The sequence below is a fragment of the Portunus trituberculatus genome, chromosome 25 (assembly GCF_017591435.1).
Source record: "Portunus trituberculatus isolate SZX2019 chromosome 25, ASM1759143v1, whole genome shotgun sequence".
Classification (NCBI taxonomy): Eukaryota; Metazoa; Arthropoda; class Malacostraca; order Decapoda; family Portunidae; genus Portunus; species Portunus trituberculatus.
This window is the reverse complement of record NC_059279.1, coordinates 8,667,553-8,681,152: the sequence shown is the minus strand read 5'-3', so window position 1 is coordinate 8,681,152 and position 13,600 is coordinate 8,667,553. Positions and strand designations below refer to the sequence as shown.

The 13,600-nt window shown below is 44.6% G+C and overlaps 1 protein-coding gene and 1 non-coding gene across 13 annotated transcripts in view; both read right to left on the bottom strand.

The window, feature by feature from the left end:
• LOC123508978 (protein trachealess-like) overlaps positions 1-13,600 on the bottom strand; it is a 586,870-nt gene that overhangs the window by 393,916 nt on the left and 179,354 nt on the right. For 2 of the 12 annotated variants that reach the window (XM_045263065.1, XM_045263064.1), the window contains exon 1: positions 1-219. This exon is cut by the window's left edge and continues 150 nt beyond it. The exons of 4 other annotated variants lie outside the window; for them this stretch is intronic. In XM_045263065.1, the coding sequence (XP_045119000.1) occupies positions 1-11 (11 nt within the window). In that variant the 5' untranslated portion in view covers positions 12-219. Of the gene's footprint in view, positions 223-13,600 lie in introns of those variants that run through there. 6 more of the 12 variants (XM_045263063.1, XM_045263072.1, XM_045263066.1 and 3 more) reach the window with 5 other exon arrangements.
• Positions 7,516-7,708, bottom strand: LOC123509015. The gene has a single exon (XR_006676085.1). It is a non-coding gene; the product is annotated as a U2 spliceosomal RNA (small nuclear RNA).

Below are 13,600 nucleotides of genomic sequence, written 5' to 3'. Positions count from 1 at the left end.
CCTTGTGGCATGCATGATAAACCTCCACGTGAACCATTAACTAAGTAGTAATTATCACAGCTTGAATGCGCCAGTGCCACGGGCCAACACCAACATAGAGAGAGGGAGGAGGAAGAGCTGCGCAGGGAATATTATCTTAAGAACTTTGGAAGAACCAGTGGTGGTGGCGTTGGCGGGCAGCTTCCTCCTCACGCGGTCACCTGAGGTTCCGTAAATGCTATGCTGGTTTGGCCCACTGGCTACTAAACATAGTGGACTTCATCAACCAGTGCCCACCAGATGCCTGTCGCCCAGAGTATCGTACTGTTTCGCTCACTCCTCCAGACTCATGCCCAAGGATCCACTCCTCGCTGTACCATCACCCTCTGTTGCCCAGAAAAGGAGACACATGACGAGTCTGCAGGATATAAAAGTGATGCCTGAGCACTGACTGGGGGCAAACATTCAATAGGTTTCATGATCGAAGTCTGAACGTGAAAGTGCAGGTCTGTATGCTCTTACGTCTGGCTGAGGTGGAAATCGCACCTGTACACCAATGGGCATCGCTTGACCAAAATACTTTGTAGTGCTCTCCAGGTCCTCGCAGTGGAATCTCCCAACCTCCTTCAGGACCCTCACCGATCACTCGTCAATCAGGCTACCACATCACCTACCAGAGCTTCTCCTTTATGACACATGAATAGCACAAATCGTTGCAGGTCTGGAAAAGCCCGGCAACTCGCACCAGCCTGCTGGACCTGGGCCCCGGTACCCACAGGCCTGCTCAGTTGTGATTGGGTCGACCGCCCGCTCTCCGCTACCATTGGCCCGCGGAATATTTAATACAAATCGCAGATCCCTCCGCTGGCCCAGCACGGCCGCCGAGGCTCCGCCGGACACGGTGCATCATTCCCGGCTGCCTCCATTCCTGACGAAGAATCGGCCAAGAGAGACAAGGACCCTGGCGGGACAAAATCTCCGTTCTTTTCTACCTACAGGCGGTGTGAGATGCAAGGAACCTTTAGGGCATCTACCTGTTAGAAGTAGTGACTGACTGAAAGGGCTTATCCCACCGTCCTCGTGTGCGCTTGAATGTGTCCTAACTCAGCGGCCATGAAGGGTCTGGGCAGGCGCCCATACCTCTATTTCATTCCTCCTCCTCGGCCGTGGGACGCGAGACCCATTGAGGGAAGGCCTAAAGGGCACAAGCCACGCGGCACGAGCGGACAATACAAGCCTCGTGTGACGTCAGCCCAGAGGTGTAATTTATGGGAACGAGGCCCAGACGGCGTCCTCCAACCGGCCCGGCCTTGATGTGAATATTTACACTACTGTTAGCACTGCCCTGACGGAGCGGCGGCCGAGAGACGCGGGGCAGCCCGCGGAAGAGTGGCACTCCACGCTCAGTCCCTCACGACACATAAATCTATTTCCTTAGAGAGAGAGAGAGAGAGAGAGAGAGAGAGAGAGAGAGAGAGAGAGAGAGAGAGAGAGAGAGAGAGAGAGAGAGAGAGAGAGAGAGAGAGAGAGAGAGAGAGAGAGAGAGAGAGAGAGAGAGAGAGAGAGAGAGAGAGAGAGAGAGAGATTTATGAAGAAAAACTTAATTAGTAACAGGAATAATTCTCTTCTTAATGATTAAGTCAGGCCAACAAAGGCCAGCGGTGACCCAAACACACACTCGTTACTCATCTGGTAACAAACCATTTCCTTGGTAGCAAATTACCATGAACATCACGAGTACATCCTAGTGTTCCTCTAAGAAAACCTTTTAAGAGACAATGAAGACAGGCAACTCATGCACACATTACTCCTGAGACATTACAAACAACGGTGCCTTCCAGGAATGCTGCGAAGACAACGAACCAAGCCAGCCAGGGTGAAGGCGGCGACGATGCAGGGTGTGGAGAAGCGGGAAGGGTGACACAGGCGAGCAGAGTAAGATGTAGCGGTGTCGGGGTTTGTGCAAGTCTGAGGTGAATAAAGAATTAAAAGTCAAGTTGAGAGTTTTTCCAGTTCATCAGTGTCAAACAGGATGAGGAGTTGGCAAACGGGAGAAAATAACCGAGGATCAAGAGGGATGAGAAGCAATATCATTATAAGAAAGAACAAGCCATGACACTGGAAAGACGAACAGGATTCAAGTTCCCAATAAAATATAGATTATCGTCTTTCTCTTAATCGTGCTACCAATTCTTCTCATTCAGTTCACCACACCCTAGCCATTCGTCCGAGCGTCCCCTCCTGCCTGGCTGCACTCGCCCAACAGACACTCGTCTCTACTTTATATGAATGACTCAGGAGACTGAATAATATTTCCATGAAGGGAGTTGATGAATTGTACACAAGGAATCCGTAGACTTTCCACTAAGATCTTATCGGGGAAAGAATCTTGTCAGGGTAACTAGAATCACTCCTAACTTAACAAGAAAAAAGAGAAAGAAAAAAGACTACATGAGAGAGAGAGAGAGAGAGAGAGAGAGAGAGAGAGAGAGAGAGAGAGAGAGAGAGAGAGAGAGAGAGAGAGAGAGAGAGAGAGAGAGAGAGAGAGAGAGAGAGAGAGAGAGAGAGAGAGAGAGAGAGAATCAACCTTCGAAGGGTGACCAGTGCTGCTCTGCCGTGCCCCTCATGACCAGCTGAGGGAACAAGTAGCCATTGTCTATATATTACAGCAATCTGATTGGGTCGATAAGCATAGCGGGTGTCATTACACTGACGGGCATTACGGAATATTAACGAGGTTGTGGGTTGTCTCCGGGCAGGAATAAGGATCCTCAGTGTGGGACATGTAGCCCGTGTGTGTGTGTGTGTGTGTGTGTGTGTGTGTGTGTGTGTGTGTGTGTGTGTGTGTGTGTGTGTGTGTGTGTGTGTGTGTGTGTGTGTGTGTGTGTGTGTGTGTGTGTGTGTGTGTGTGTGTGTGTGTGTGTGTAGTATTTCCTTTTCAATATGCCTCACCATTTGTTACTGCTTGGTTTGAACCTATAAATTGACCAAAAAATTCAGAGGCCATCATCGAACAAACGGGAAACTTAATCGTCTGACTCATATTTTCCCAAGCAAAACTGAAAGCACGAAGCAAAGATGCGGAAAGAAATACATGACATAAATTCCCAGGCATGTGGTTGTGTGTATATTTTTTCCCCGTGCTAAGTACCGTGGGAGGCAGGAGAGCGCGCGGGGCAATGAGGCAAGAAAAGTCACATATAACCTCCCTGTTGTGTTTACGAGGATCAAGACATCCCTGGGCGAGGCGGGTGCTCTCAACACCTCCAAGGGCACAGCTGGACGAGCGGCCGATCAAGGGCAGAGAGGGATGCGTGTTTAACTTCAATTACAAGTAAATGAGCGTTCGGGGTTGGGAGCGAGCGGCGCGGGAACACCTGGAGAGGGCAGTCCGCCTCCGCTGCCTAGGAGGAGGTGCAGCCCATTACCGGCACGGGTGAAGCGCCCAGAGCTGCACAGGACTAGAGGAAAAATATTGGAGTAATCTCTGGGGCGATGACCGGCACTCGGCAGCACAGCAGCTCGGCGTGTGCCCCCAAGGAAATGCAGGCCACGCCCCTCGACATGCCCTACCCAGGCTATGCAGGTGTGACCGATTACACACAAAAAATGTTGCTCTCTCTCTCTCTCTCTCTCTCTCTCTGCATTACCGCAAGGAGACCAGCATTGGTGGCCGCCAGCCTCTGTGTGACAGCCATGCCATATTACACGACGACGACAGACAAACAATGAATCAGGAGCAGCGAGAGATAGAGGGGAAGGGGGGGAGGGACAAAAAGCGGCAAAAGGCAAGCTCGTCCCGTAGCATACAAAGGAGAACTCGTCCCAGATCGAGGTGGGCGATGCAAGCTGCGTCCATCATTGCAGCACCTGCTTAATAAACATCCAGTACTGCGAGAATTCCTGACGCCAGGAATGACAAGACTCAGACCACATCCATCTTTACTTTTAGCTTTCATTACCAATATCTCTCTCTCTCTCTCTCTCTCTCTCTCTCTCTCTCTCTCTCTCTCTCTCTCTCTCTCTCTCACGTAGGACACTCCACCTTTGGCGTGTATCATAATGTCGCTTTCATTTCTCAACCGCACGTTCTCCTCGTCGGTCGCCAGATTTTGAAAACTCATTGTACTTTCCCAAGTCTTAATTACGGACACCTAGCATTACCGAGAGGCGAGGAAAATGCTACGTGATTTCTATTTCCTTTCAAGTGTCTCTTTCGTCAACCGCTCCGTGACGGCACTCTTGAGGAACGATGAGGATTACCTTCAATCTTTGTTATTAACTTCCTCCGTCCTTATCTCTTCCTTGAGTTCGCGTCCTCTTCAAGCACTGTGACTTATGACTTCCGCAGGTACCACTTTAAAAGGTCGTTCTAATCGTTTTATGGATTCGTGGAAAAAAGGTCCTCTTGAAGTGCGAGGTAAAGTCGGCAAGTGAGCCAATTACCAGGAGGCCGCCCATTACCTGGTGATTACCCGACTGATGGGCGGTGATTGGAAGTGTTTCTTTTGTTTTCTTTCTCGCGTTGCCTACGATTGTAGAGTTACGGTGTGGTGCGGAGGATTATTACTGTAAATGTTTGTGGATGGTTGGATAAAAGAACGAAACATGATTGGCAACCTGTAAAAGAAGACAAAATAAGAAAGGGAAGAGTATGTAAGACAATATTAGAGAGATAGCGATGTCAAAAAGCACTCGAATTAAGGTATAGGTAAAATAAAGAACCGTAGCATATGTAGTATGAAACTATCTTAGTTATTCAATGAAAGAATGTAATAGGAAAGAAAAAGAAGAAAGGAAAGAACGACAATATCGTATGAAATCATATCAAATATGGTAATACTAAGAGAGAGAGAGAGAGAGAGAGAGAGAGAGAGAGAGAGAGAGAGAGAGAGAGAGAGAGAGAGAGAGAGAGAGAGAGAGAGAGAGAGAGAGAGAAGTGGTGATGAGACTGTGAAAATTTATAATTACGGGGAAGAGAGAGGAATGTGAATATAGCTGAGGGGAAAGTGCACAAGACTGCAGCGTGATATTAGCGAAAGTATCAACACCGAAATTATCAAAAGCGAAATAGTTTCCCTCACGTGAAGAGACTCAGAAAATCGGCAGTGGAGTTGCAGCCACTAATGAGAAGACGCTGACACGGAATGAACTGGAAAAAAAAAATAATAAACTGGAAAAAGAAATAAACTGGAGTGATCTCGAAAAAAAATAAGATAGAAAAAAAAAACTCATCTATTTCCGTTGTAATTGCACTAACTGCCTAATTATGTCCTTACTAATGGTTACAATACACTATACTATCATTTTCGTTATACAAGAGACATGAAATCAAAGGTATATTAAAAATCCATTGAATAATCTTATCAGAACATTCACAGAGATACTGACAACAGCAAAATTAACACCAGCAGCAGTAGATAGACCACGAAACTCAACATAGCCACGAAGATTCCGCGTCGCAGAATCTAAAGAAACTGAGAAAAACTTACAGAAGGAGAATGAAAAGAGAGGCAGGTGAGAGGTGGCGGGGAAGATCATGAATTGGAGGAGGAGGAGGAGGAGGAGGAGGAGGAGGAGGAGGAGGAGGAGGAGGAGGAGGAGGAGGAGGAGGAGGAGGAGGAGGAGGAGGAGGAGGAGGAGGAGGAGGAGGAGGAGGCTGTGGCTTCGTGACGGCACGCCTACACCAGATCTGCACACTTGAGGAGAATGTTAGGGTCTTCTCGCACTCTTCCCAGAAAGACACTTATGTTACTTGTTCTTATCGACGCAAACCTCTTCTTGCGGCCATCCCGGCATGCGTCCCTGTGGCACCTCCATCACAACACACGTGCTCCAGGCGAGAGTGGAGCTCTGTGAACGGCTGCGTGTTTTTTATAGGCGCTAAAAAATATGAATGTAGATATTATTTGGAAGACCAGAATGGAAGCTGATAATGTGAAATCAAATGAATGACTGCTCCAGAAAATAAAAGCTGCACACACATGTCAACTCTAGGAGGATCTCTCTCTCTCTCTCTCTCTCTCTCTCTCTCTCTCTCTCTCTCTCTCTCTCTCTCTCTCTCTCTCTCAACCCTCAGGTGTCGTCAGGGCAAACACAAGGGACCGCCCACGTCTTACCTTCTGATAAGTGTTCGTACCATCCGCGGCCCGCCGTCACCACAAAACACCGCCACTTCACTGTCCCCAGCACGCCACCGCCACACGACACTCCAATCTGATCACTTTCAATGACTCGAGAAGATCAAGTGAGGATACACAACATTAAGCCGCACATGGCAAGACTGAGCTTAGCTGAGTCACGACTGACGACTTGATGCATAATTAAGCAGGACAGGAAGACAGGTGCGACGCAACACTGACTTGCATACGAGGACGATTTTAATCTTAAAGTTTGCACATCAACAACAATCCTATCCCGTAACAAGAAAAAACTGACAGGGCATTCATTTCCATTATCATACACCTTCAATGCTATGAACGGAAACAGCACGTTAATCACTGAAGTATCAAGTTCATAGAACACTATAGATGACATGTGCATCGGTCATGTTCATAGTGGAATGAAGAATAACCCTTTTATATTCCCAAGTAAAGTCAGTTCCGTGACAATGCACCTTTCTTCTATAACCTGAAACACACTGCACGGAGTCTTATTGTAAAATTTACGCTTTCATGACCTTTAATTCCCAAAGGCCGTATCACACGATCGCTCTTTTCCTGCGATATCGCGTCATGCAACAGCATATTCAACGACACGTTGCGGGAAATAATAGCACATGGCATCTCACGAAAGACATCAACGACGCCTCGCTGGCACCGGGACAACCAAACACCAAAACAGACACAGCAGAAGGAGCAAAATCACCAAACATAGATGATATTAACTGAGCTATTTATTGTAGCAGTAAGAGTCTGTTCACTTGTTTTGCAAGAAAAATAAAGAGTAAAACTGCAGAGAAGGAGGGGGAGGTTAGGTAGAAAAGAAGAAAGCAGTTAGTATAGCAAGTTGCTCAGGGAGCTGTCCCTAGAAGATTAGGAAGATTACAAGAAGTGGATGAGGTTAAATAATAGCTAGTTTCGTGAGCTTTTTTAAGCGGTACTGCCGCGTTAGGCCAAAGCAGAATGCAAACAAACTAATAAATCAAATCAATGTTCCATGATAATATTAAACACTTAAACTTGATGTATATATAAGATCAAAGAATTTTTTTTTTCATCAAGTAATGATACTTAATATCAATTAAATGATAATATACTACAGTATTATGTTTAATATAGTATATTCACTATAGACTTTCAACGATTTTCTCCCAGTCGCAGAAAATCCTCGATAATTTTCGACAGTTTCCTTGGACACCTCGTCGAGTGAAATCTCCCTTTTTTCCTGCGACAGGTCGTCGTAAATAATGTTGCTCTACACGACGTCGGAGGAAAAAGTGCCAGTGCAATACTGCCTTAAGTCTAGTTCTGGAAGAGGAACTGTGTCGCACAGACATACACACACATATTTTTTTATTTATATATATTTTTTTTTATTAAGTGGACCGATTCAGGAGGTACTGCAATACCGGACCGATCCGCGACAAAGGTGGAGCAAGCCCCCAGCACTTCGCCAATTTACAAAAATCAGATTAATATCGTAGATCCCACATGGGGATCGCATCAGATATTAAGCTGATAAGAGCAGATACTACACTTTGATGTTAGCCAAAAGGCCGAGAAGCACACACACACACACACACACACACACACACACACACACACACACACACACACACACACACACACACACGGACCTTCAGGTGGTGCGTAAAAGAAGGTGACGGTGACAAGAGGTGATGTTAGTGACGGCTTCCGAGCATATCATACCGTGGAATCGTCACCCCTCCCACTTTTTATCCTGTATGTCACTCATGAGGGCGAAGGGCGCGTCAGCACACCCATCTCCTCCTTCAGAGTTACTCGTAGTGAAGGTCTGTCTTGCTCGCTTCCGTGTGTCAAGACCACCACACTCACTTTTGTGGTAATGAGGTAATAGTGTGCATCCCTTGCTGCTGTCACGACCATCACGCTGTCTCAATTCAGCTAAACACATGTCACTTTCTTTTCTCTTCGAAACCGCCGCAACCACAGCGCGGATCATGTTCTAAACCCAATAAAACCTGCAATGTTTCCCCGCTCAGATTACCAATGAAGCAATAACGTGTATCCCATGCTGCTGTCACGAACAATTATGTGTGTCTCACTCCTCTCTTTTCCTAGCCGACACAACCACTGAGAGGGTCATCTTCTAAATACAATAAAAGCTGTAATATTTTCCTTATCAGGTTACTGTCTCGGAGTCACCATCCCCACCAGGCCGAGGGGCACTGGAGATTGGTGCCCTGCAGGCTGTAATCGGCCAGCGCACCTGTCATTACCTCCTGCAGGTGGATAAATGTTTTCTTCCTCCCGGTCAGATGTAAAAGAAAAAATACGTACCTTGTGAATGAACTTTTGTATCGAGTCTTTCCCCGCATGAGAGATTACGAATAAAACCAGAGACTCAAGTACGCATTAATGAGCGGATGTTTAATGCATTCACTTACTAGCATCACGTCTCCAGTTGTTATTTAGAGGTTATTTTCAATTTACATTTGTTACACGTACGAGCGTAGCGGAAATGCCTTTTACATTTTTTTTTTCTCCATTCACCAACTTTCAAAATATATTGTTCGTTTATTACCCGATATACGTTTTCTTTATAATTTCCTTTTCCACATTTGGCCTTTTATCATTCCGCCCAAATTGTAATTCATTAATTTTACCTTAATATTATTTCATTGTCTTCCTTTTCTTCCTTATCGCATAAAGGTTTAAGTAACGGTATCTTGTATTTTGGAATCGTTATTGCTTTTATTATAACAGGCATTTCTTTCACCATTTCTTTTCCTTTCATTTCTAGAAACGCCTTTACTTCTCTTCTTGTTATTGTTGTAACATTCCATACAATGACGTCATCTGTTATTTTGTTTCCTTTCGTCTCTAAAACAATCTTCCCGTCCCTCTCTCTCTCTCTCTCTCTCTCTCTCTCTCTCTCTCTCTCTCTCTCTCTGACATAGACTTATGCACTAAGAAATATGTTTAATCTAGAATCCACCACCATAATACCCTTCATTCATGAGCTCAGATCCTCACATACCCACCAACGCCCTTAACACAAGAACAAATTAGAAAAGAAAAAAATACATAACAATGCAGAAATTAGAAACATCAGTGTTGAAGTGTAAAATTTGATGCGTTCCGCGAAAAGCTAATCTACTTATCCCGCATGTGAATGAGTGTAAATGTGTGTGTGTGTGTGTGTGTGTGTGTGTGTGTGTGTGTGTGTGTGTGTGTGTGTGTGTGTGTGTGTGTGTGTGTGTGTGTGTGTGTGTTTTACAGGATAACCAATAGCAGTACTCCTAATCTCTTAGCTATCTCACATTCATAGAATGTATTGAAGCTCGTCATATCACGTTAGATTTCGTTTTTAGGCACATAAATTTTTTCCAATACTCATTCTGTTCTAGAAGCAACCAAACTGTCTCCAAGATCAAGCGCGTGCAAGAAAAGAGGAAGTGTGTGTGTGTGTGTGTGTGTGTGTGTGTGTGTGTGTGTGTGTGTGTGTGTGTGTGTGTGTGTGTGTGTGTGTGTGTGTGTGTGTGTGTGTGTGTGTGTGTGTGTGTGTGTGTGTGTGTGTGTGTGTGTGTGTGTGTCTGTGGAGGAAGGAAAGCGTGCAGAAACGAGGCCTGGATAGGGAGAGAGGAAATGAAGGGCAAAGGAGAAGGCCACGGTTGAAAGAATAAATGAGAACGTGTGAACGGGAAGTGAAAAGGTACGTAAGAAGGGCACCTACTATTAACTAATGTGGGAAATGAGTAGGGAAAAGAAATTGAAAAATTTAATTAAGTATATGCTATAACATAATAATCAATAGATGTAATAAAACAAACAAGGAGATTTTTTTAATTGAAGGAGACAAACACAAAAGAAAGAAGTATATAATGATTCAGATGAATGGAATAGAAATACAAAAATACAACACAACCCTGAGGAAATCAATCTTATTTCTTTTCTTTAATAGATCAATCTGTTCCCTGCATAGCACAGACTGATAAAACGTAAAAGAAGGAAAAGAAGAGAAGGTTATGCATCACTCTCTCGCTGAAACTTTTTACCTCTATAAAACAAAACAAAAAACAGAAGCAAAAGGAACCTTGATATTTCTTGCACCTTACTTATATTTATTACTTCCTCCTTCCTATTTACTTCTTTCCTGGAAGCCGCCTGACGTGTGGCAACGGATAGTTTGTATCAAAATATTTGTACAACTTGCCGCTTCCTGCACACGCGACCTGACATTCAAAACAGAGAAAGAGAGAAAAAGAAAAAAAAAAAAAAAACAGGAAATATAGTAATTAAAAGGTGTGACTTAGAGATTAAAATGACTTGCTTTCTTCTTTCCATGTCATAACGAAGATTGAAAAAGAAAATAAAAGGAAGGAAAGAAGGGAGAAATGAATACGTATTTTTCGCTTTATATTTCGGTAGCACTTTCCATAATCGATAATTCACCATGGGCAAAATAAAGGGAATTGCTTATGAAAATTGAAATTACAAGCCGGAAAATGGAGTGCCGCTGTCACTGATAATCTCGATTAGAACTGTGTAATATAAAAGTTTGTGAATATATTTGATACACAAGAAAAATGAAATAATAAAAATATAAAATAATAAAAGTAGTAAGGAATATATATAAAAAGACATCACTACCATAAGGAAACTTCCTATAAAACTATAAAATACTGTCACCTAAAATTACATGAACTTAGATTTTTTATCAGTAATGAATTTTAATGAAGACTAGTTAATATCACTCTGCTTCGTTCGGTACTAACTTCATCTACCAATAATACATGACACCTGAGGATCACCACACCTGGCCTGCTCACTCCACATCCCACATCCAAGACCTCACTTCTTTTCCTCATTAGCGATCCCCTTCCCCTCCCTCCCTGCTCTCCCCTCTCCTCCCTTTCCCCCGCGCCTCAAGGAAAATAGTGACTCCACACTTGTCTTTATAATAATTTTCCACGGTAACCAAAACAAAAAATTATCTCCATTGTTTTACGACTTGTCTTCTTCCAGAATATGATGCATAAAATTGCCTTGTTTCCGGTACACTCTGACTTTTCTTACTTGCCTTACTTTTACCTCTAATTTTCTCTCGTTATCGTGCGCAAAAAATACTGGGAACAATTTGTATCCTGCCTTCTGATTACAGGGTTACAGTCCTAGAGCCTCGTGTACCTAAGCTAGTGAGAAAACCACCTATAATTTACCGTATCCATGCTTCTGTTTCTCCATTGTTTGAGCTGCAATGAAGTTATTTTCCTAAAAGCCTCAATAACTACCACGATTTCAAAATTACGAGGATCAGTCACTTGATGATTGAGGAAGAGAAACGTGGTCAGCCTGAACTGTTCTCGCGGCGACACTTCACCCGCGGAGTTACCGGAGCAGCAGGAAGGGGCTGGGTCTGCCTGGTTCATTAGCGCGGGCGTCCTGCCTTCCTGGCTCACCGCTTCCTCTGAACAATGACACAGCCGCTTCCATAATGACGCTTGGGGAAACAACATCAAATTTCTCGTGTATGAGGCCATTGTTCAATCTCGACTTAGCACGAAGCGAATAACACGATGAAGCCTCTCGTCTTTTGTGTCTCTCTGGCCAGGGCTTTCACTAAAAACGCTATTTTTAATCCCTTCTTATTTTTGTAACCGCCTGACCAAATTGGTTGAATGAGCTTGCATTTTGAGGAAAACCTCGCTATAGCGTGTCCCTAGCAGCCACATGCGGCCTCCTGCCACACAGGGGTGCACAACAGATAGCAAAGCTGGCCTGGAATATGGAAGAATATTAGGAGAAGGGAAGAGTACACAGAAGGAAACATCGACAGCCGCCTCTCTTGAATACCTGACACCAGTTGTTTTGGGATTTTTCTTTTTTCCCTTTTTTTTTTTTTTTTAACTTGGACAGAGAAGTGTGGTCGTAACCCAGGAAGACGAGCGGTGTGTGACGGATCAAATACGCCCCAGGGTCTGTGCAGGCCCTGGGACATGTGGGCCAAGGACAAACACTCAACAACAGTTAGGCAGATACAGGCAGGCTGCAACCACACCTGCACATGTAGGGAATTCATCACCACCACACATGAAGGAATATACACAATTGATACAATGTTTGATACTTTGCTTTTGTACCCAGGCAAAAAAAAAAAAAAAAAAGACATCGCTGCTCGAAAATCTCCCATGGCACTATCGCCACCTGGTAAACTTATTGCATGTTTGGCAGGCCATAAACCACGTGCACACCACTAATGTGCGTTGTGTCATGCGCATTAAATTCTAAAATGAAACACTTCCTATTCTGCCGTGCATCATTATAGTAACAATATTATGACGTATATGTGCAATCAGCTATCAGTTTGGCCCTTTGTAGCACTGCGTTTTCATCTGCCGCTAAGCGAGGGCAACGGAGGTGTGGCCTAGGGCTGCCAGCTGAGTGATATTCTGAATGTGACCCTAATGCACCACCACCACCACCAACAGTCGCACGGTACCGCAGATAACTATTAAAAACTATGAAAGACGACCCTTCATGATCTTCAAGTTTCATTTACTAGCTTATAAAATGGGATAGAGATTAATTACTACTTTTGATATACATAATAATTAGTAAAAGATAAGATCGGGTTTAATATAGTTGCACACAGGCGGCATATTCATAATTTCCGCATCGAAGGCTCCCTCACAGACTCAGGCGAGTCCTCCTGGCGTTGCAGGTCCTGCCGCCGGATCTCTGCGGGAGAGGAAGTGAACTCAACAGGAAAGGGTGGCGGTGGGAGGAGGAAAAGGTCGGGAAGTGTGAGGGAGAGCAGGACATAACGTACAAGGAAATATATATACGCTCCGTTATTTATCGCGTCATCGTGCTCCGGTAACTTTTCTCACACCTGCAGCGCGGCGCCACGCAAAGGCACCTCCTTCCTCCCTCCCTCTCTCTCCACTCTTTCCATCAGAAGGAGAGCACCAAAATTTTTACATATGGAGTGAGCGAGATTAGGAAACCAATTTTGCAAAATTACTTTGTCTGTCTTCATCAGCAAGTTCTCTCTCTCTCTCTCTCTCTCTCTCTCTCTCTCTCTCTCTCTCTCTCTCTCTCTCTCTCTCTCTCGCCTTGAGTGGTGACGTAGGGAACATCTTGCCCGTAATTAACAAAACTCGTTCTCGACTTGGGAATTATGCACCTTAAGAACCTTAGAGGAAAATGTGATTTGAGAAGAAACTTTGAAAGGCTAATAATTGCTGCTGAGTGGAGAGCACACCGGCAAGACCAAGGCTGGGCGGAGGGATGGGAGGAAGGGGGAAAGGGAGAAGGGAGTGAAAGGAGCGACGAGATGGAGGAATTTCACTGAGACCGGCATCCTTTGATTTTGTGCTATGGCTGTAAGGGAGAAGCTAATTACATCACTCTTAACTCTATTTGGGCAAGGAATATTGTGTCTCACCAACGTTAAAGGAAGACTGGAGTTTATC